This window comes from Tupaia chinensis, unplaced genomic scaffold (assembly GCF_000334495.1).
Source record: "Tupaia chinensis unplaced genomic scaffold, TupChi_1.0 Scaffold000225_1, whole genome shotgun sequence".
Taxonomy (NCBI): Eukaryota; Metazoa; Chordata; class Mammalia; order Scandentia; family Tupaiidae; genus Tupaia; species Tupaia belangeri.
The window spans coordinates 1,126,631-1,148,394 of record NW_006159700.1 but is presented as its reverse complement, the minus strand read 5'-3'; the positions used below and the strand labels follow the sequence as shown (position 1 = coordinate 1,148,394).

At 39.2% G+C, this 21,764-nt stretch overlaps 1 protein-coding gene across 3 annotated transcripts in view; it reads left to right on the top strand.

The window, feature by feature from the left end:
* Window positions 1-21,764, top strand: part of MYO1B (myosin IB) — a 189,939-nt gene that overhangs the window by 135,371 nt on the left and 32,804 nt on the right. For all 3 annotated transcript variants that reach the window (XM_006147812.2, XM_006147811.2, XM_006147810.2), the window contains exons 14-18: window positions 8,243-8,347; window positions 11,367-11,429; window positions 14,077-14,277; window positions 16,369-16,595; window positions 19,719-19,919. In XM_006147812.2, coding sequence (XP_006147874.1) covers window positions 8,243-8,347; window positions 11,367-11,429; window positions 14,077-14,277; window positions 16,369-16,595; window positions 19,719-19,919 — 797 coding nt within the window. The remainder of the gene's footprint in view (window positions 1-8,242; window positions 8,348-11,366; window positions 11,430-14,076; window positions 14,278-16,368; window positions 16,596-19,718; window positions 19,920-21,764) is intronic.

Sequence of the window (21,764 nt, the reverse complement as noted above, 5' to 3'; positions counted from 1 at the left end):
TATATATTGAATTCTAATCTGTGCGTATACAATATACCTAAAATCAAACAGTTACATTTTTACTCTTTTTCTTTAAGGTTTTTGCCAGAGTCTGTGTGCACCTGCCAGAGAAAGAGAAAGTGAGAAATCGCTCCCCAAAAGGGATGATCCCATCATAATCCCTTCTTGATTCTGTTCTCAGGATTTTGGGCACACATGCACTTGTGCCCTGCATGATTTTTTAGCCACTGGGTCCAGGGCTTGAACTACAGTCAACCATGTGGGAATCTAGTACTTTAACCACCATGCCACCTGCTCGCCCCCATCTTTGCTCTTTTTAAACGAAGCTTTCAGTCAAGGCCAAAGCCAGTTAATTTTATGTCTAGAGCAAATCTTATGATGGCCCATAACCACTGAAAGTTAATTTTCTTTCTCCACGGAGCAAATGTTTTTTCTTTTTCCCATTTCCTTGAGAGAATTAAGATTTTTTTTTTTTACTATAATTAACTGTTTTCCCCATTTTCCTGTCCAAACCTTCTCAGATTAATCTTGAAATCATCTCTATTTTTAATAACCTGTTTATTATTTGATAGATAAATTTATTTTGGGGGAAATCAGAATAGAGATTTGGTTGGGAGCTTTTAGATATTTTCATCTGCTTTTTGATACAGAATTCCAAAGTTGCTTTTTCCTCTTCTTCTTTTAATAAATTATTCACCCATATGCCCTAGATGCTGTCTACTTCTTCCTAGGTTCTCAGCAATATTAGAGAACAGGCAGAAACATCAGGAAGCACATAGTACCGACCACTAGGAACCATGATAATGAAGGATTTCTAAGTACCACAAGCCGAAGTACAAGAGGTCCTACTATGCCTTAGGAAGGAGTACTCAGAATCCACATTACTTGAAAAAATGAACAGTTCTTTGCTATCTTACATAGATAAACAAATGTATAGAGTATAAGCAAAATTTGGCTGAAAATTAACTATAGAAATTAAGAACTCTGTTGTTTAGAACACAACACACCTCATTTAAAAAGTTGGACAGTAAAGGTCTAGAACCTTTTTATTTGATGTTTCTAATTCTGCCTCCTGATCCCACTGACAGTTCTCATGAAAACGTTTTTCAGCTGAGCTGGTGGAAACCTTTCATTCCCTTTGGTCTGTCTCTGAACAGAAGAGGGAAACTGATACATTAAACCATGGGATGATGACACATGGATTTGACTGTGAAACATTCCAGTGCCAGCTGGGTGAATAAGCTCTGCTCTTTGACTGCATGTGATCTGATGTCAGTTTAGAAAACAGATTAGTAAGTCACTGGTAACCAAAAATAAGGTGAAGTGAATTAAAATTCATAAAGGCAAAAAATCCTGGTAGAGCTAAAGTCCAGCTTTCTAAGAGAAGAATGTTATAATGTAATACTCCAACTCTGACCAGTTTAAGTTTGGACATCTTTATAATTAAAAACATGCTCTTTGATCTCTGAGAAATATTTATTTACAGTGTCTCCATAAAAGAACAGTGCTATTATTTAAAAAAAATTAATTATAAAAGTTGAGCATCTAAATTGATTTTTTTTCTGAGTACTTGTCTGATAGTCATGGAATTGGTAGGTAGTTCACTAGGGAAATTAATTAATCATTGGTGTCCTGTAGACCAAAGTGGGCACAGGGGCTGATTATGTCACTTTTTATACAGTTGAGCAAGTTTTATACAGGCAGAGTGCTAGCTATGAATTATGAACTCCTTATTCATCCTGCCATTATAAACCTCACTGAAAGTGATCCGTATATAGTAACGGGCTACTGTGAGGCTAGATACAATGATTTTTTAAAATAAAACAATCTAATACTTAGGCAAGAGTCAATATAGCCTAGAAAAGTACATCTCATGATTATAAGATTTGCTTTTTAAAGTGTTTAAAAGAAAACAGTTATGGCCAACACCTTCTGCTTTAGTTTCTTTAATTAAGTTTTGTTTTTCTTGTGCTAGAGCGCTTATAATAAATCAGGGAAGGAGATGGTGAGAATTAAAATGCTTAAGAAGAATACTATTATACCCTTTTTCTAAAATTTACTATATTTTGTTTTTTAATATATATATATATATATATATATACTTAAAAAGAAGTCTTGTAAAACTTGTTCCAGTTACTTAGTTTTATGAATGTCTAAAAAGGACATTATTTAGTTAAATGTTTTTTCATACTATAAGTATTTTTTTTTTTTTTAAGTTTGCTTTCTAGAGAAAGCAATTCTTGATTTGGGACCATTTCTTTTTCTTTCTTTTTTTTTTGAGAAATTTTTCGCTATTGGGCATGTGCACTCACCAGAAAGATAGAGACCGAGAGACAGAAAGTGAGAAATCACCCCCCGGGGGGATGGCCATGCCACAGTCTTTTCTCCTCCATTCTCTTCTCGGGATCTTGGGCATACATGCACATGCACCTGGTGTGAGTTTAAGCCACCGGGTCTGGGCAAACCACAATCAACTACATGGGAGTTCAGCGACACAACCATTACGCTAACTGCTGGTCCCCGGGGCCCATTTCTTGAGGACATAACTTTCTTTTTCCCCCTGAGACAGACCCTCGTGATGTCTCAATTTTCCTGCCTCAGTATTATGAATTTTTAAAATGGTTTGTGGTTAAGTACATTATATTTTTCTATAGGAACAACATTATTATAGAGAACTGCTAAAGGCTTTACAGCACACACATCTTTGACGAGACTACCAGCACATTTTTAAAGCAGTAGTATTGCTGACTTCTCTAAAACTGTGTATTATTGTCAAAATCCTATAGCCTTGGGACCAGCAGTTGACGCAACGGCTATGTCACTGGACTCCCATGTAGTCGACCATGGTTTGAGTCCGGACCCGGTGGCTTAAACGCACGCCGGGCACGTGTGCATGCATGCCCAAAATCCCAAGAGGAGAATGAAGGAGAAGGGATTGTAACATGGCCATCCCCCATGAGGGGTGATTTCTCGCTTTCTGTCTCTCTGTCTCTCTTAGTCTTTCTGGCAAGTGCATGTGCCCTATAGAAAAACAAACTCTCAAAAAAATTCTATAGCCTTTATATGAATGTACTGTTTCTTTTACTATGCAAGAAATTCACTGTATATAAAATGTAGAAACCCCTTCCAATATGTTATATAAAATTTAACCTCAAATATTAGTGTCAGAACTGTAAGAAACTTTCATTAAATATGTAATTAGTGGTACTTTTTGCTTGACCAAGTTGTGGTCTTTGTATTTGAACTACTCAATCTTTCCAGCAGATAATACCCACTTGGCAAACTTCTGTCTCTCCATCTCAAAGACAGAAGAGTCAGAGCTACTTCCTTTTTTTAACATCTATATATATATATATATATATGTATATATATATATATATTTTTTTTTTTAACTTTATTTTAATTTGACCAGAGAAGGGCAGAGTGAGAGAGAGAGAGGTAAAGTGAGAAAGCAAGCTGCCAGGCCTGGGACTTGAACCACGATTGGCCATGTGGGAGTCCAGTGCCCTTAACCCACCACACCACCTGCCGGCCCCCAATATTTCTAATTTTTAAGGAGTGTAAGATTTTAAAAAATACTTAACTTTTCTAAAGAGTACAAGATATCAGTCCAGCTCCATGGCCTGGTAGTTAAGTGGCTAGATCCCACATGGCTGACCATGAGGTTTGAGTCTTAGACTCAGCAGCTTGAGAGATATGCCAGGTACGTGTGTGTGTGTGTATGTGTGTGTGTGTGTGTGTGCGCGCCCAAAATTCCAGAAGGAGGGAGGGAGAGAGGAGAAAGGATTGTGGTGTGGCCATTCCTTATAGGGGATGCTTTGTTTCTTCATTGTCTCTCTGGTGAATGCACTCACCCTTTAGCACAAAAAAGAAAAAAAAAATCAAATAAAAACTAAGCTCCTCTTTTTCTAAGGAGAATATACAAATAGGTCAGTATTTTTTATACATCTTTCAAAGTCATTCCACGTGGAAAGTTCATGATTGATACTTATGAGTATAAACCAGTTATAAACTCTACTGGGAGTATGATTTTCTGGGTCTTTGATGTTGAAAGGAGGGGCTCATAGCCTAGAATTTTTGAAAGAAGCCCTAGAGTTTAAGTTTTTCGTATATTATAGACTTGTAAATATAGTAAGTGCTCATTATCCCAATCTGCAATTGGTAAATACGTTGTGAAATAGCATAGAACCCTGGACACCTTGCTGGTTAGCTGTATTCTCTAGGCTGTCTATTGGGGTGGGAGGTTGTGCTGAGTTTTATTCAAGGGACTTGTATAATGCAAACCTGAGGACGGGCTTGTTTGGGGATACTGGTAAAAGTTACAGTTTGTCCCTCAGTCTTTAGGAGTAAATGTGGGTAAGACAGCAGAGAAAAATTCCATGCATGGAACGTGGGTAAAAACAAGAGGGATGAGTCATTCTTGAGGGCAAGCTCCTGTCCACTTCCTACTGTGGAGACTTGGATTCATGAAACTGATGTGTTGGGGAGGGGTGCCTGGCATAGGGGTTGTTGGCTGTTTGTTTTTTATTTTTTATTTTGCTGTAGGCTGTGTGCACTTGCCAGAGAGAGAGAGAAATCACTCCCCAAGGAGGATGGTCATGCTGCAGTTCCTTCTCCTCCATTCTCCTCTTGGGATTTTGGACATGCACATACACACTCCCACTGTGGTTTTTGTTTTGTTTTGTTTTGTTTTGTTTTGTTTTTGAGAGATTTTTGTTATAATGCATGTGTACTTGCCAGAGGGACAGAGAGGCAGAAAGCAAAAAAAGCACCACCCCCCTCCACTGGGGATGACTACGCTACAACCCCTTCTCCTCAATTCTCCTCTTGGGATTTTAGGTTCACACTCATGTGTGACCTATGTGAATTTTAAGTTGCCAAGTCTGGGACTCGAACCACAGTCGATTATGTGGGAATCCAGTGCCTTAACCACTATGCCAGCAGCTGACCCCACAGTCTCAGTGTGTTTTTCAGCCACCAGATCTGGGACTTGAGCCACGCAGCTGGCCATGTGAGATACAGCCCCCCTCAACCACTATGCCTTTATGGCTGGTCCTGCTTGGCAGTTTTTGGCAGATCAAAATTGTATCCAAATATAAAATTGCTTTGGGCCTTCATATTCATGTGATGGTCTCAAGACTCAGCTTAGCTATTTTATTAAGAAGAGGGAAGCTCAAGTCGATAATTAACATTCATACCTTTATAAATGGACCTGTACAAGTTCCAGCTCTTTGAACTGTTACCAGGCAGATTATTGCCCTGGTGATTCATGGCTTGTTTTGGAAGCTGTGGAGGTGTTTCCAATAATGCTGATTTCTATGGGGAAGGGAGTTAATTTCTACTTTGATGATTGTGCTATCTTCTATTTTCCCTTTGATTGTCTTGTTTATTAACAGCTGAATGAGGTTGGAGAGTAACATTTGGTTCTTAGGCCATCTCCAGGAAGTATGCTTTCCTTGCTGCCTTGTTTGCTTCTGAAGGGGAGGCTCAGCACAGTGCTGCACAGGGTGGGCTGCTGGGGCAGAGACTTCTGATCTTGCTAGCTCTTAGTCTCTGGTGCTCTATCAACTACCTCTGCTTCTGACTCTTCCTTTAGGTATGCATAGGCCTTGGGTTATGATTTATCATTATTACAGTTGAACTATTTTTGTCCTGAATAGCCATCCCTAGCAGAACCAGTGTGTAGATATTGATGTCCTATCTAATGAGTGGTTTGGGAACAGGTCTTGATGTACAGTATTACGTCAATCAAAATATACCACCTGAATGGTAAATGCTGTCATTGGCAACAATGAATAACTCTTAATAAGTGTTTACTTTTAGAAGTCCTTTGCTAATTAAGAACTGACTGCATTTTGTGTAATCTGTCCCTCTTTGCACCAGAATGCAGTAAGTATGAACTGTTTGCAGTGCTGATCTGTCGCATGCTCCTATGTTAATAGCTTCTCCGACCGTGTGAGTTTTGCAGTCCATGGTTGCCGATTAACTGTGTGAATATGAGGTGCAGAATTCATACAGGAATTTTTAAAGGATGGGGGTAAATTTAATTTAGCTCTAACTTAATCCGTAAACTGTGTTGTAATCGTGAAGCTTTGCCTCTGGTTTCTAATCTGCTTGTATGTATTTCATAGTCTTATCTTAGAAGTGTGTTCAAGCTGTGTGTAGCCACGTGATGTGTCTAAGGACACTAGTTGCTTTCCCCATCCTCTCTCATTAATTGCCCTTTGAGGATTTAGCATGATTGGGTTAAAATAGCTCCATGTTTACAGACTTGCCCAGGAGCAGAAGGGATTCCATCATGAGTTTGTTTTCTAAAATAAACCAAAGATCTGCTCATATAAGTCATAAAAATAATCTTATTCATAAGCTTTTCATTTTGATAGTAGTATTATATAAGGATATATTTTACCATATTAAGAAAGCTAGAGTTCCTCATGCATTTAATAGCTTTATGCTGATTATCCTAATGATGAGGCATCTATACCAGACTGATTTTGGTTTCTAATGGGAATGATGAGCTCTGAGGATTAGAGCATAGATTTTTAAAAAATGTGTACAAAGTAGATATAGGAGAATGCCCTTTGCGTCTAAGACTGTCAAAAGTATTGAATATAAATGTATTTCCTTTAGTTAAAAACCTTCAGGACTTAAAAAAAAAAAAAAAGCACATACAAGCTTTTATCCTTGACTAAATTTAGCATTTACAAGACCAGTGAGTGATAGTGTATTCACATGTGTCACTTATGGTTTAGGGTTAAAAGTCTCATAATCATCTTGTCACTGGTGATTAGAAATCCTTAGCTGACTTCTGAGCAGAATGTGGTCAGAGGCTACATATAAGTACCATTTTAAATTTTGTCCTGAGTAGGACCAAAATGACCTTAACAGATCAGATTTCAAAAAACTGTGGCCTTTTCACTTTGGCTACATGTGGAGGATTTGGAGGCAGTTTGCTCTGCGTACTCAGAAGGAGCAGCAAGTTTCAGCTCCTCCATGACCTACGGACCCTCCTTGCTAATTAGACCAGGTCTGGTCACCCCGAGGAGAAGGCTACCGTGGTGGAGTCATACTGTCCCTTGTTTCCACGAGAGGGGATGTAGGGGCGAAAACTGATTTTAGCGCCACATCATCTTCCTGTGGTTGCCTGTGAAATGCGTTCATTCAGCAGACTTGTGCTCTGTGCCCTCAGTATGTAGAGCAACACGTTAAGCCCTGTGGAGTGTTCGAAGTGGTTTAGGCATAGTTATGTCACAGAATTTATAAGAGAAAATTCTTCATATGAAGAAGTAACTACTGAGATATAATAGTGATCGAATGTATAGCCTTCTAAGAAAGAAGAAAAATTATTTATAGGTAAGGATAATTTTCCCCTGAAAATAGGGTCTCACTATATCATGGCCCTCCTGTCCCTGCCTCCCAGCTGGGAACATGGGTATAACCAGCACACTTAGCTGTAGGGTGGACTGGGAGTCAAACCCAGCCCACCCGTGTGGTCCCAGCCTGTGGCGCCTGGTGTCTCAGCAACAGGAAGATGATTGATGTTTCAGTTCCCTCAGGTCTCTACTCAGTAGGAACTTCATTCATTCATTCATTCACTCACTCACTCATCTAGTACATACCTGAGAACTTGCCAGGTGCGAGGTGCTGTACAAGCCAGGGGATACAGTGAGCAAGAGAGCAAGGTCAGCCTTTGCCCTTCAGGAATATGCCATCTAGTGAGGCAGATGAAGACACAAATCCATACCATGCACACAAATACACACACATTTATGTAACATGTTCAGAAGTTGCTCAGATGTCAGAGTGAGAGAGCTGACCCTGTGTGGAAGAAACAGAGGCCAGATCAGGAGGACTTTTTTTTTTTTTTGAGCTCTAAAGTTTTACCTAAGAATACAAGATGGAGAACTTGGTGCCAAAGATTGTGCATCTCACTGTCTTTGCTGATCCTTCAGGGAGTTTTTTTTTTTTTTTAAGCCACATGTGAGGTACTTCTCTGTCAGCTGAATATCTTCACCCTTCAAATACTACATCATTTGTACATACTTCGTTTGTTCACTTACTCATGAACCATTTCTAGAGTGCCTGCAGTGGGCATGTGTCTGTCCTAGGAGCTGTGTGCTGGGCCACAGTTGAAGCTGAAAGGCAGTGTGTGGCATTTCTCTGGACTGAGATGTCTGAGCATCATTGTTACGAGAGAGCTGATGACATGATTTATAAGGCTTTTTCCATTTTCTCCATACAGGACAACAGCTTTGAGCAGTTCATTATTAATTATTGTAATGAAAAGCTGCAACAAATCTTCATTGAACTGACTCTTAAAGAAGAGCAGGAGGAATATATACGGGAGGTAATGTTGAAATGCCTTTTTAAAATGTCATTTCCTTTTTACTTATAAATTCTATATTCAGCAGGCTAAGTAGTCTCTGGGATCAGATTTATCTATATTTATTCATATTGTGTCTTTTTTTAAAAACAATTACTTAACTACTTATTTATTTATTTTTACATTTTACCAGAGAGGGACAAAATGAGAGAGAGGGAGAGAGAAAGTAAGAAAGCAAGCCACCAGGTCCAGGACTCCAACTGTGGTTGGCCATGTGGGAGTCCAGCGCCCCTATCCACCACGCCACCTGCCGACCCCCATATTGTGTCTTTTAAAAATGTATTTGGTATGACTTTTTGTTGTTTTTGCCAGAGGGTGCATGTACTCATAAGAGCAACAGAGAGAAAGCAAGCCCCGCCCTGGAATGTGAGCATGTTGGAGGGCTTTTTTCCTCTGTTTTGTCCCCCAGTCAGGATTCTAGGCTTGCACACAGATGTGGCTTGTTGTGTTTCAAGTCGCCAAGACTGAGATTCAAGCTGCAGTTTGCTATGTGGGATCTGGCTCTCCATGCAAAGCTCCTAACTACTGCTATAGGATTGGCCCTGTCTGCTATGATAGTTAAACTCACAGGGACTTTCTTTGGTATTGTGCTGCTAGTGCCTGAACAATGCCTAGCATATAATAGGTGCTCAATAAATATCAGCTGACTGTTTCTAGTTTTACTGGGTTCCGGTGTAATGATGCATATAGTAATAGTGTACTTGGAGCTTAATGGATAAACAACTGTATATCCACGCAATGGAATACTACTCAGCCATCAAAAGGAACACACATTGATACACAAAGCAGCACGGATGACTCTCAAATGCATTATGCTAATGAAAGAAACTAGGCTCAAAAGACTACATACTATGCAATTCCATTTATATGTCACTCTAGAAAAGGCAACTCTCCCCTAGGGAATGATTTCTCACTTTCCCTCTTGCTGTCTGTTTCTCTCCAGCAAGTGCAAGCACCCTAAGCAAAAACCTCTAAAAGAAAAAAAGTAAAGGCAAAACTTTAGAAACAGATGGCCTGTAGAAAGCTGTTGAGTCAGTGGTTGCCAGTAAAAAGGATCATGGGAGAGTGAACTGCAACGGGCCTGCCTGCATGAAGGATTTGGGGAGGGACTTAGAAAGCTGTGCACTTTAAAAAGTCAGTACTATTGTAAGTAGATCTGACACTTTGCTTAGTCTAGAAAAGCATTTTTTTCAAAATTAATTACAAAAGGAACATTTTTAAGTGCTTGGTAGTAAGTGCTATGTATGGAGGATCTTATTTAATGTAATTTTTAAATAGCCAAAAGTAATGTTTGCAAAGTCCTTTCATCTTTAATTCTAAAACTTAGATCTTGGCTTTTACCCTTTCTGTTTTAAATAACCAGTCTTTCTAAGTATGAAAATATTTATTTCAAAAAGCAGAACGAAAGAATTTTTTTATTGTCTTTTTTCATTTATTTGCTTTAATATGTTAGTAATGATATTACCTATTTCATTTTTATAATGTCATTTTAAGCCACTAAGGACACTTGGCTCTCCGTTTTTTTTTTTTTTTTAATCTCAACATAGATTTTCCTACGCTGATTGTTATTCCCAATGACTTAGCAAAGCAACTGATGTACTCTAACACAAAATCATAAATAGCTTATTCTGTATATTTATTTCTTTAATGAGGATGACAGAGAGAGAAAGATAGAGAGGGAACACCCCAACAAGATCTCAGTGCTGTGATCCATCCTCGGGCTCAGCTCATGGGCATGCATGCATGTCTGGTGTACTCAGGGAGGTCTCTGGTGGTGAACCCTGAACCCTCCCATGTGGGATGGCCTTGCAGAGCTCATATTTCACTATTGCACTCATATTTTCTGTTGTCCTTTTATGTATTTTAGAATGATCATTATGCTTTAGAAATGTTTTATACTTGTCTTGCACCTGAAAGCAAGATTCATTCTCTTCTGTCTTCTCATCATGAAGAGAATGCCCAGACTTTGATGTGTAACTTAAAACATCTTGTACAAATTCTCCAGAACACTTCCAAGAGTATATAGGAAGATCCCCAGCTTGCCGAATGAATTCAGTTTTTTTTTCCTTAGAAGAGAAATAAATGTTTACACTAACAGAGAAAGTGTAAGCAGACATAGAATGATTACATTTGACCTTAGAGACTGCTCTATAGCTAGTGTTAGAACCAGTGGATAGATTTTTGTTTTTCCTTAGGTTGAAAATACTTTGCCTAGTGTACTGGCCTTTTTTTTTTTTTTTTTGGAGAGGTTTTTGCTATAGGGCGTGTGCGCTCGCCAGAGAGACATAGAGACAGAAAGTGAGAAATCACCCCCCAGGGGGGATGGCCATGCTGCAGTCCCTTCTCCTCCATTCTCCTCTCGGGATCTTGGGCACGCACGCACACATACCTGGTGTGAGTTTAAGCCACCGGGTCCAGGACTCGAACCACGGTCGACTACATGGGAGTCCAGTGACATAGCCATTACACTAACTGCTGGTCCCGGTACTGACCTTTTTTTATACTTGAAGTAGTTCACTGCCCTCCAACATAGAATTGCTCTAAAATGAATTTTCCCTTGCAGTTACAAACCAAGAACAAAAAAAATCTAAGCCTTAGATTCTTGGGATCAAGTTCTGACTTATTTCCTTATAAACATTGTAAATATACACAAAGTAATGTTGACCCAAGGGCCTGTTGAATAAATATTTGGCCAAGGGCCAGTGAAGTGCATGGGAAATTGCTACAGATGGGAGAGTGGAATGGAAGGCTGTCTCGGAAAACAGGTCAAGGGTGTTTGCTCCAACCAGATTATGTCACTGATAGAGTGTTGTATTAAGAAAGTTTTGGGAACCAGGATATGACATCGGCTGCCTGATGCCATAAAGGAAATAAATTCAGAAAGCAAATGGAATGTGGTAAGGTAGGCAAAGTCTGTTTTATGGATGATGGTGTTGCGGCATCATAATAACAGCATTTGATTGCATTCTGTTTTGTTTTTTAGGACATAGAATGGACTCACATTGACTACTTCAATAATGCTATCATTTGTGACCTGATAGAAAATGTGAGTACTTAGATACAGTTTTCTAAAGGTTTTTTAGTAATATATTTCACTACTTACAAATGATCTCACTACCTACCTTCAAAGTTCAGTGCTTTCACCATTGCATACTTCAGGGAACTACAGAATTCTGGAGACTTTATTGTGGCTCTAAGAGTCTGTACATGGTTCTTGGACACAGATGTAGACAGTTGAAAATGTTGATATGCAGCCAGAACCTCCCGGGCTCATCCTGTTGCCATACCACAGTGCCCTTTCAGGACCTTCAGATGCTGGGCCCTTAAATGCACCAGCCTCTTTTCTGTGGTTGGAGCCCAGGTCCAATATGGGAATGTGAGTACTGATGAGGGTAGGCTCAGGCCAGCCTTCCAGTTTTTGCCAAAGTAAAATACCCTTTTCATTTTCAAAATTCTAGACACCTCTTAACATACTGTTCACATTAAGATAAAGAGAACAAAGGGACAATCTCTGGAACTGAATTCAGTGGCACCCCGGAAGTGACTTAGGTACAGACCTTGCATGAATTCCGAGAATGGATACAAAGGGTGTTGAACATAGGACTGCAGGTGGCCAGGGTCCCTGACACTTTTCAGATAACCCGTGTATGTGTGTGTGTCTGTGTTTGTAGAAGGCTGAAAGCGTGAAAAATTACTGGATAATTTTTAGTAAAACTTCTAAACCCAAGATTTTTATTTTTACATCATTTTCTATAGTGTATTGTAAACAGATCAATTGTAGGAAGAATGATGTGTTTATGGAAAACTAGGGAACTCTTTGTTTTATGCATAGGATTATTAATATTTGGACTGTGATTAAAGTAATTTCAGAAAACATATACACTTAGTAGTCATATAGTCTTTTTAGTAGCCTGGGGTAGGTGAGCATTGTGTTTAAGAAATACCAACACAGGCTCGAAATGTACAGTAAATCATATTCTATTCATCTTTAACAGGCACGTTTGGAAATTATATAATTAGGCCACAGTTTTTCCTCAGTATTCAAAATAACCCGGAAAGCTTCATCTTCAATTAAACATTAAAAACAGAAAAATTAAATCACCACTATTTTTCAGTGAAAAAAATATACTTTGGAAAAAATCTGAACAATGTTAAAATGGGGACACTAATATTTCACATTAGTGCAGCCACTCCTCACTTAACAACCCACCCATTTAACAACCACTCCAACTTAAGACCAGTTCTCCAGCAGAAAGAATTCCTTTTCTCAGTCCATATGAGTCTCAGGAATCCCCTTTCTCAGTCTTTGGCTCTTGCTGTCAGTTAGTATTCATTGCCTAAAGCATTTGCAATCAGGCAAGTGTATTTCATTTATAAATTTATACTTTATTGTATACCCATAATAGTATGTAGAACACATTAAAAACAGGTATGTTGGATTTATAGTAACATGTTGTGCTATGTCTTGCCACTTTCTGGAGCTTATCTAATGTGTGCTTTTTGTACGGATGGAATTAAGTTATTCTACTATGGTGACAGCTGTTGAAAAATACATGTCTTTTGGTGCCACGACACACACCACAAGACAAGTCACCTTTAAGCTCTTTGTTTATTGGTCATTAAGTGAGGTGTGCCTGTAATTCAAAGTCCTACTCTAAAATCCAGAAAATCAGTGGGTTTCTTGAACAACTTTCCTGGTAAATTTTGTTTCTCATCATAAACACAACATCGTACTTAATTATTTCTCTTTAAGAAGGGGAGAAAACAAAGAATGGTGGTCATAACACTGAATTTAACTAGATTATGTCAGCCAAAAATCCCCTTACATATATGATTGAAGAAACTCATGTTCACGTAGGAGTCTGGGTACATAAAGGAAATGTTTCCTTCCAACATCATTAAACAATAATGTTTATTCGGAGGATGTTATGAACACACTTGATTCCTGAGCGTCCGCACTTCCCCTGGGTTTTGTGTGGAATCAGTAAGTACTGGTCGGAGGATGTCATGGCCTTGTGAGGAGAACGGGAGAGCAGCAGGGGACTTGGCCTTGTGGAAGTGGGTGGGGTTGATGGTCAGTGAAGTGGGTTATTTTTGGAATTAAGACCTATGGGTCTGTTGGGGCCATTTATTTAACAAAGCAGAAGATTCCTGATTTTTAAAATCTGGTTTAGGCTGACAACTCTTGGAATAAACATGATCACATGAATACTAACACATTTTCACTCATGTTTAACATCCATTTAGAATTTGTATGGAACAAGAATTTTATTCTAAACAACTATTCTTTAAAACAGCTTGATTGCAGTGATTGTTAGAACAACATCCCAAATCACAGCATTTTCTTTTTCTGGAAAGTGAACTTTATTTTGAACACGTGAATAATTTAGAAACAGATGAATGTCAGTCATCATGTAGCTGAAGTGGCTGAGGTGGTTCCCGGGTTCTATTCTTGGGGTCGGAGTGGGGGGACACGCTAATTCAGACACACTCCCACCCCACACACACCTGGGACACTCTGTGGAACAGGGCTGGTTCGTGTGGCCTTTGTTACTTGTTTTGATTGTCCGCTTTTGTAACTGAACAGAACTTTTGTGTGACTAAGTAGATGGTGTCTGATGGTGTAATTAGGAATAATTACTCGAACAATATAGTGAGGAAGGAAGGAAACTTTTCTACTTCCTTTCTCCCAGAACACAAATGGAATCCTGGCCATGCTGGATGAAGAATGCCTAAGGCCTGGCACGGTCACCGATGAGACCTTCCTAGAAAAGCTGAACCAAGTGTGCGCCACCCACCAGCACTTTGAGAGTAGGATGAGCAAGTGCTCCCGCTTCCTCAACGACACGTCCCTGCCTCACAGCTGCTTCAGGATCCAGCATTATGCTGGCAAGGTATGCGGGGACAGTTCGCACTGGTGCTGGCCTGTGGGCTGTTCCCTGGAGGAGACTGTGCCTCAACGAGGGGCATTCTGAACACTGTCACCTGGTGAAGGCACATCGAGCTCCCAGATAGCTAGACCAGTAAATGTTCAACAGAAATAGAATCCCAACCATATAGAGAGAGAGATAGCGTCTATAAGCACTAATGAAGATTTTCCTGTAAAAATTAGGGAGTCAATAAAACTTATAATAAGCTTTTGGGGCCAGCAGGTGGTGTGGTGGTTAAGGCCCTAGACTCTCACATGGCCTGCCAAGTTCAAGTCCTGGACCTGGTGGCTTGAAAATCATGCCAGGGACATGTGCATGTGTGTTCAAAGTCCCAGGAAGAAAATCAAGGAGAAGGGATTGTGTCGTGGCCATCCCCTCCTTGGAGGTGTGATTTCTTACTTTCCCTCTCACTGTCTCTCTCTTTCTCCTGCAAGTGCATGTGTCCCATGGCAAAAAAAAAAGGGGGGGGGGGACTTACAATAAGGTTTTAAAAGCACAAGCATAAATAGTGAAATCTTTTAAATTGAAATTTTGAAATGACACTGGAAAAGTATCTTCTTTAATAAAGCGCTTATTTATTTGGGAAAATTAATTTTATCATCCAATGCATAAAGATAATATTAAAAATAATTCTGAGGAACTGGCCTCCTGGTCTGGTAGTTAAGGAAGCTGAGTGCCCCCATAGCTGACCACAGTTTGAATCCTGGTCCCAGGACTTGAAAAATACATGGAGTACTTATGTGTGTATGCCCAAAATCCCAACAGGATGGAGGAATGAATAAGAAGGAGTTGCAATATGACAACGTCCTGTTGGGGTGTTTTCCCTTTTTCTTTCTCTGTCTCTAGTGAGAGGATGTACCTTCTGGCAAAATTAAGAAAAACGTTTTTTCTTTTTTGGAGAGGTTTTTGCTATAGGGTGTGTGCACTTGCCAGAAAGACAGAGAGAGACAGAGAGATAGAAAGTGAGAAATCACCCCTTGGGGGGATGGCCACACCACAATCCCTCCTCCTCCATTCTCCTCTTGGGATCTTGGGCTCGCGTGCACACGCCTGGCATGAGTTTAAGCCACCAGGTCCGGGACTCAAACTGTGTGGTCGACTACGTGAGAGTTCAGCGACATAGCCATTACGCTAACTGCTGGTCCCAAAAACATTTTTTTGATAATTAATTTTAAAATTCTAAAAGATTATTGATTAAATACCTCCTTTCTTATAAATAAGATTATAAACTTGTAAGGGAAAAGTTTCTTAATTATGTATTTAGTAAAAAATATATAGTATCAAAATTACTAATTTTAAAATGTTAGAACTTGGTATTTCATTTTTTTCAGTAGTCTTGATGTTTTAATTTTTACTTAAATTTTTTTTATTGCCAGAGAGTACATGTGCTCATCAAAGAGAAAGAGAAGGAAAACACAGTTTTCCCCACAGGGGGGTGTGACCACACCACAGTCCTTTTACCTCCATTTCTTCATCTTGTCAGGATTTGGGGCAATCACGTACATGAGCCTGGCTTATTTTTCATGCCGCCATGACTGGGACTTCAGTCAGCCATGTGAGGTCTGGCTTTCTATGCACAGTACTCAGCCACCGCACTATGGGGCCAGCCCTAGCCTAAAGTATTAAATGATAGATTTCTTATGAATTCCTGTGTTGCTTTAGGACATCTGTGAAAATGTTAGTGTTATCTCTACTGTATTTTCTCCTGTCTACTTTTAAACACACTAGAACTGGCATTTGTAAACTATAACATATAAAAGTAGAACCTCAAAATATAGTGAAACACCCCCTGAAAATATGAAATTTTGTGAAAATAGTATGATAACATTTTTGGAATTTATTCTGACAAATTCTGAAGAGTCATAGAGTTTATTTCGATCTTTTCTGTGATTTAGACAGATGGAATTTAAAGTTAGAGGAGAACTTGGTATGAAAGTTGCGACTAATGTGTTGGAAGAGGCAATGCAGATAGTCTTGGGATGTTTTTAACAGTTGTTTGATGTTTCTTTGTGTAGTAGCTGGCCATTGAGTCTCAGTCTCATGTGCTGCCCACAGGTGCTGTACCAGGTGGAAGGCTTTGTTGACAAGAACAACGACCTTCTCTATCGAGACCTGTCCCAAGCCATGTGGAAGGCCAGCCATGCCCTGATCAAGTCTTTGTTCCCTGAAGGGAATCCTGCCAAGATCAACCTAAAAAGGCCCCCAACAGCGGGCTCACAGTTCAAGGCATCTGTGGCCACTCTGATGAAAAACCTGCAGACCAAGAACCCAAACTATATCAGGTATTCCTGGCACATAAAATTTCTTTGACAGCTCAGATTGAGAGCACTCTCCAGGAATATCATTTGCCTGTTTGCTTAAGTCTGCATTTAGTACAAGCAAGGATAACCAAAGTGTTTATAGATTTGGAAAAAAAAAAAAAAAAAAAAAAAGGATACCTAGGGTTGACTTAAAATGCTTTACTGTCCTTTCCCTCAAAATAAAGGAGTTAAACATTTTTTTAAAAACATGTAAAAATAAGTGTTTGGGGATAACAGTATATAATTATAGATTATGAAGCTGTGTGGTTGGCACATGGGGAATCTCAACTTTCTGTGTAATTTTTCATCTTTTCTTTATTCATGATAGAGCTTGTGTGCACACAAGTAGAGAAGAGAGAGAGAGAGAGAGATGAGTACCTGCCACTAGGTCTGGGCATACTGTGATCACCTTCCTCCGGTGCTCCAGCCCGGCAGATCTGGTGCACAGACCTGATGTGACTCTCTGGACCAGGGACTTAAACCACTGTTGACACATGAGTCTGTCTTTTCTTGAGCAGCACATTACCGTTGTGCCATGGACCAGCCCTTATTTATTTATATTATTATTTAATGACAAATTAAGAAACAAAATGTAATTTTTTTTTTGGACAGAGTTTTGCAGACTTTGTTTTTGGTTTTACTGGCTTTGTTTTGGTTCTTGCTGTGGTCACTTATAGCAGACTGTTGAAGCAGGTAGAGCTTTGGTTACAGTTCTCATGTCTGTTAGGCACCTCCTTTTTTGCTGTGAGAATTGTAGGCCTGGAGAATGTAATGATTCCAAAACAATCTGCGTTTTTTTAAGGTGATAGACCTTGACCCTCTAGTTGCTTTTCTTTTTGGCTTCTGTGGCATCTTAGATCTAACTCTCAAAATTCAGTAAAGAGCAACCAGGGTTAAGTTTGCCATGTGTGTATTCGTGAATCAGGTAATAGAAGGTATGTGTCTAAGGTATGTGTCTAATGGGTAGAATTTCCTAGGCTACACTCACACCCACAAATACCTTCTATTGGCATCTTTGAAAATTCAGGTATGAGGAAAATAAGAGTGAAAAATATTTTGGTGTTTTGCTCATTTAGCTCATATTTGTAGAAATACAGGCAAAGTACAGACAAAATCTCCTGGCTTGATTGCAATCAGGTTATATCCAATATTGAGAGAAGAGCCTCATTTATAAAAAATTAAGAAACTGTCTGTGATCAGTTGCTTTTGTTACTCCCAGGTGGATTCTTTTGCATTTTAACTATATTGTGGTATCATTTATGTGAAGTGATATGCACAGATCCTAAGTAAATGGTCCAATTATTTTTTAACCATTAATGTATATATTGGTAACTACTACCCAGCACAACACAAAGAATATTTCCATCATCCTAGAAAGTTCCTCGTTTCCCTCCATTTTAGTGATTTCTGTTGTCTTCTCTAAGAAATCTTAATTATAGATCCCAAGGTGTGAATATAGTTTCAGATTTTATATATAGGGGTTTTTTTTTCCTGTCTGCATATTGGGTTGTCAGAAAAGTCATGATGTATTTTTCTTTTACTTTTAACAGAATTTTTTTTTTTTTTTAAAGAGATTGTTTGATATAGGGCACATGCACACATCAGGAAGACAAACAGAAAGCAAGAAATGACCCCCAAGGGTGATAGCCCTGCCATAATCCCTTCTCCTCCATTCTCCTTCTCAGGAGTCTGGGCATACATGTACATGTGCCCAGTATGTTTTAAGGCACCAGGTTTGGGACTCAACTCACTATCAACTACATGGGAGTCCAGCAATGTAACCATTATGCCATCTGCTGGTACCTATGACATATTTTTCTATGCAGAAATGCGTCGTATTTTTCTGATGACTCAATAGATATCTTGTTGCTCGGACACCATATGTTAGAAGTATCTTGGTGCCTTTATTGTTCACAGTCAATTGAATGTATGAGTAGGGGTCTAGGTTGGAACTTACTAGGCCATTCCATTGATTATTTTTCTATCCTTACTTAAGATAAAGAGTGGATATTCTTTTATGACTAGTAAGAGGCAAAGCAAGAAAACACCAAGACCAAACTAGATAGATTTAATTGTCCACATATAGTGTTTATGCGTATGTGTGTGGAGTTTATTTGATGGACGTAGTTAGGCAACCAAAATCATGAATGTTTAACAGTTGTATTAGTGTACAGATTGCTGCGATATAGTCCAAAACTAACAATGACTTACACAAGATTGAATTTTATTTCTCAAGCATTTCTAAGTGTAAAACTCCAGGGATATTAGGGCAGCTCCTCTCCTTTTGTTTTGTGGCTCAGTCATTTCTAGAGTGTTTTCATCTGTGAGATCAAAGATGGCGATCTAGCATACTAACACTCACAGCCAGCAATAAGCTGGAAAAGATCCAGGGAGAGCAGGTTCCTTCCTTTTGAGGACACAGCCAAGATGTGATATGCTTTCTTCTTCCCCAGATCCTAGTGGCCAGAAACTGGTCACATGACCAACTTCTTTGCAAAGAAGACTGAGAAATACAGTCTTTCCCTGGACAGCAAAACAACACATTGATAAGAACAGATAAAGGGAAGCAGCGAAGTGTTTTATCTTTTTACTGAGGAATAATATACATAAGATCTTGACTCTTAGTTATATAGCTTGTTGAATTTTTACATATGTATGCATTTGTGTTACTCCATGTAAAATATTTATGTCATTGTAGAAGGTTCCCCTGCACCCCTTCAGGTTGATTCTCACCTCTACCTTTCCCCAGAAGTGACAGCAATACTGATTTCTAAGACTGACTAGTTTTCTTGAACCTTCCATAAGTGGAATCGTACAACATGTACTCTCTTGTCAGACTTCTTTCACTTTAACCCAACGAAATGTCAGGGATGCTCATCCAAGTGGTTGCATTTGTTACTGGCTTATGCATCTTTTAAATTGCTGTGCATTTTTTGGGTTGTTGAATAGGATGTGAAATAATTTCAAAAGAAAATGATTCAGTTTCCCAAGAGTAACAAGTAATTATTTTACTGTGGAATAATTACCTATAAATAGTTGGGACAACATGGATAGTTTACCTCTAAGGAGCCACGCTCAAAACCTAAAATCTTTGTGATCTTTTAGGTGTATCAAACCAAATGATAAAAAAGCAGCACACATCTTCACCGAGGCCCTCGTATGTCACCAGATCAGGTACCTGGGCCTTCTGGAGAATGTTCGAGTGAGGAGGGCAGGCTATGCCTTCAGGCAGGCCTATGAACCTTGTCTAGAAAGATACAAAATGCTTTGTAAACAAACATGGCCTCATTGGAAAGGACCAGCAAGGTAAGAAATTCATTAATAGGACTGGCAGGTGGCGTGGTGGTTAAGGGTGCTGCACTCCTGCATGGCTGACTACGCTCAGCTTGCTTTCTCTCCCTCTCTTTGTATCCCTCTCTGGTCAAATTAAAATAAATAAATAAACAAAGAAATGAAAGAAAGAAGGAAGGGAAGAAGGAAAAAATAATTCTTTAAAAAAATTCAATGGATCCTATTGAACTGCGAATTTTTAAAGCATGCAGAAAACATGTTTTTTTCCCCACGTGCTCTTAGACAAACCAGAATTCTGTGAAGAGTTGGGTATAACTTCTGTTTTGGACTCTCTTCCAGTTGGATATCATTTCACTAACTTCATGATTAATTATAGAAGTTACAATTTTCTTAAAGATCAAAACAGGACTTACTGAATTCACATATGGAACTCATATGTTGATGAAATCCTTTAAACATGCCTATGCAAGTTCATAGGATGTAGTTTGTAGTTGGTATATATTGGATCATCGGAAAAGTCATGATGTATTTTTCTATGCAAAAATGCGTCATGACTTTTCCAACAACCCGATATATTTGTGTAGAATCTCAGCGAGGGTGATTTAAAGCCATTTTGGATCGCAACTTGCAGCTTTCACTTTTCACAAGGGGAATATGCCTCCAGAAAGAGTTACTGAGTGGCACTGAATGTCCTGCTCTTCGCCTACGTCTGGACCAATTGCAAAGAAGATAACGGGAGTGGTTAGGATTCATGGTGTCAGCATTATTGCTAGATTGGCTGGATTGGAGAATATGGCTTAGGCTGGGGCCGGTATGGCTTTCAGCTGGTCTGTCTTAAATTGAATTTACCCACCTACTCTCAGACAGAGTGCTGGACACTATAGGCTGTCAGTGCTCTCTCCCAAACGCTACAGGAGGATCAGCATGCCTGTCTAGTCCTAGGGTAGAACTTAGGGGTTTTAATTTCACTCTCCTAGTATTACCCCCACATTCTTAGTGGATCTGGCTTTTCATGGGAACACCAGTGGTATGAGACGTTCACTCTGCATTACAAGAAGATTCAGAAACTCCATACATATAGTGTGGTCTCTGATGCCTAATTCAATACCCAAATGATATAGGATCTGGGCACTCTTTCAGTTCCTACTGCTAATTCCAGGGGATTATGATTAACTGTAATACAGAACATGTATCTCCTCCCTGTCAGGCACCTGGTCCAAAGGTTGGTCAAGCAGAGTTTAATTTTAAACACCAGGTCTAGGATGGAAACGTCAGAGTTGCAGAAGGCCCACACTCTGCGGTGTCCTATCAGTCTGGCAATTAGCACCCTTGGACCCTGTCCACACTCTGAGGAGCAAGAACAATGTTTAAAATGTTGTCAAGAATAAACTAAGTGGGTTAAAAATATATTCTAATGGTCTTGGTTGGCTCATCATTATGCATGTATTTGATCCAAGTATTTCTTTTGGTACCAAAATCAAGAAATTGATTATAATACCACATTTTCTTAGACTATATAGTTCTGAACCCAAATTAAGTTTTTAAGTGTTTATTAGATCTGGTTAATTTGTGAAGTTTATTCTTGAAAGTTCTTTGATAGAAGAATGGTTACTGAAAGCAATTATGCCTGGAAAAGAAGCTATGTTTTATGCCACTGAGAACCTGATATAACATAAAAGTATTTTTGTAAATCAGAAAATTCATTCATTCTTTCTTTCTTCCTTCCTTCCTTCCTTCCTTTCTTTCTTTCTTTCTTTCTCCCTTCCCTTCCCTTCCCTTCCCTTCCCTTCCCTTCCCTTCCCTTCCCTTTCCTTTCCTTTCCTTCCTTCCTTCCTTCCTTCCTTCCTTCCTTCCTTCCTT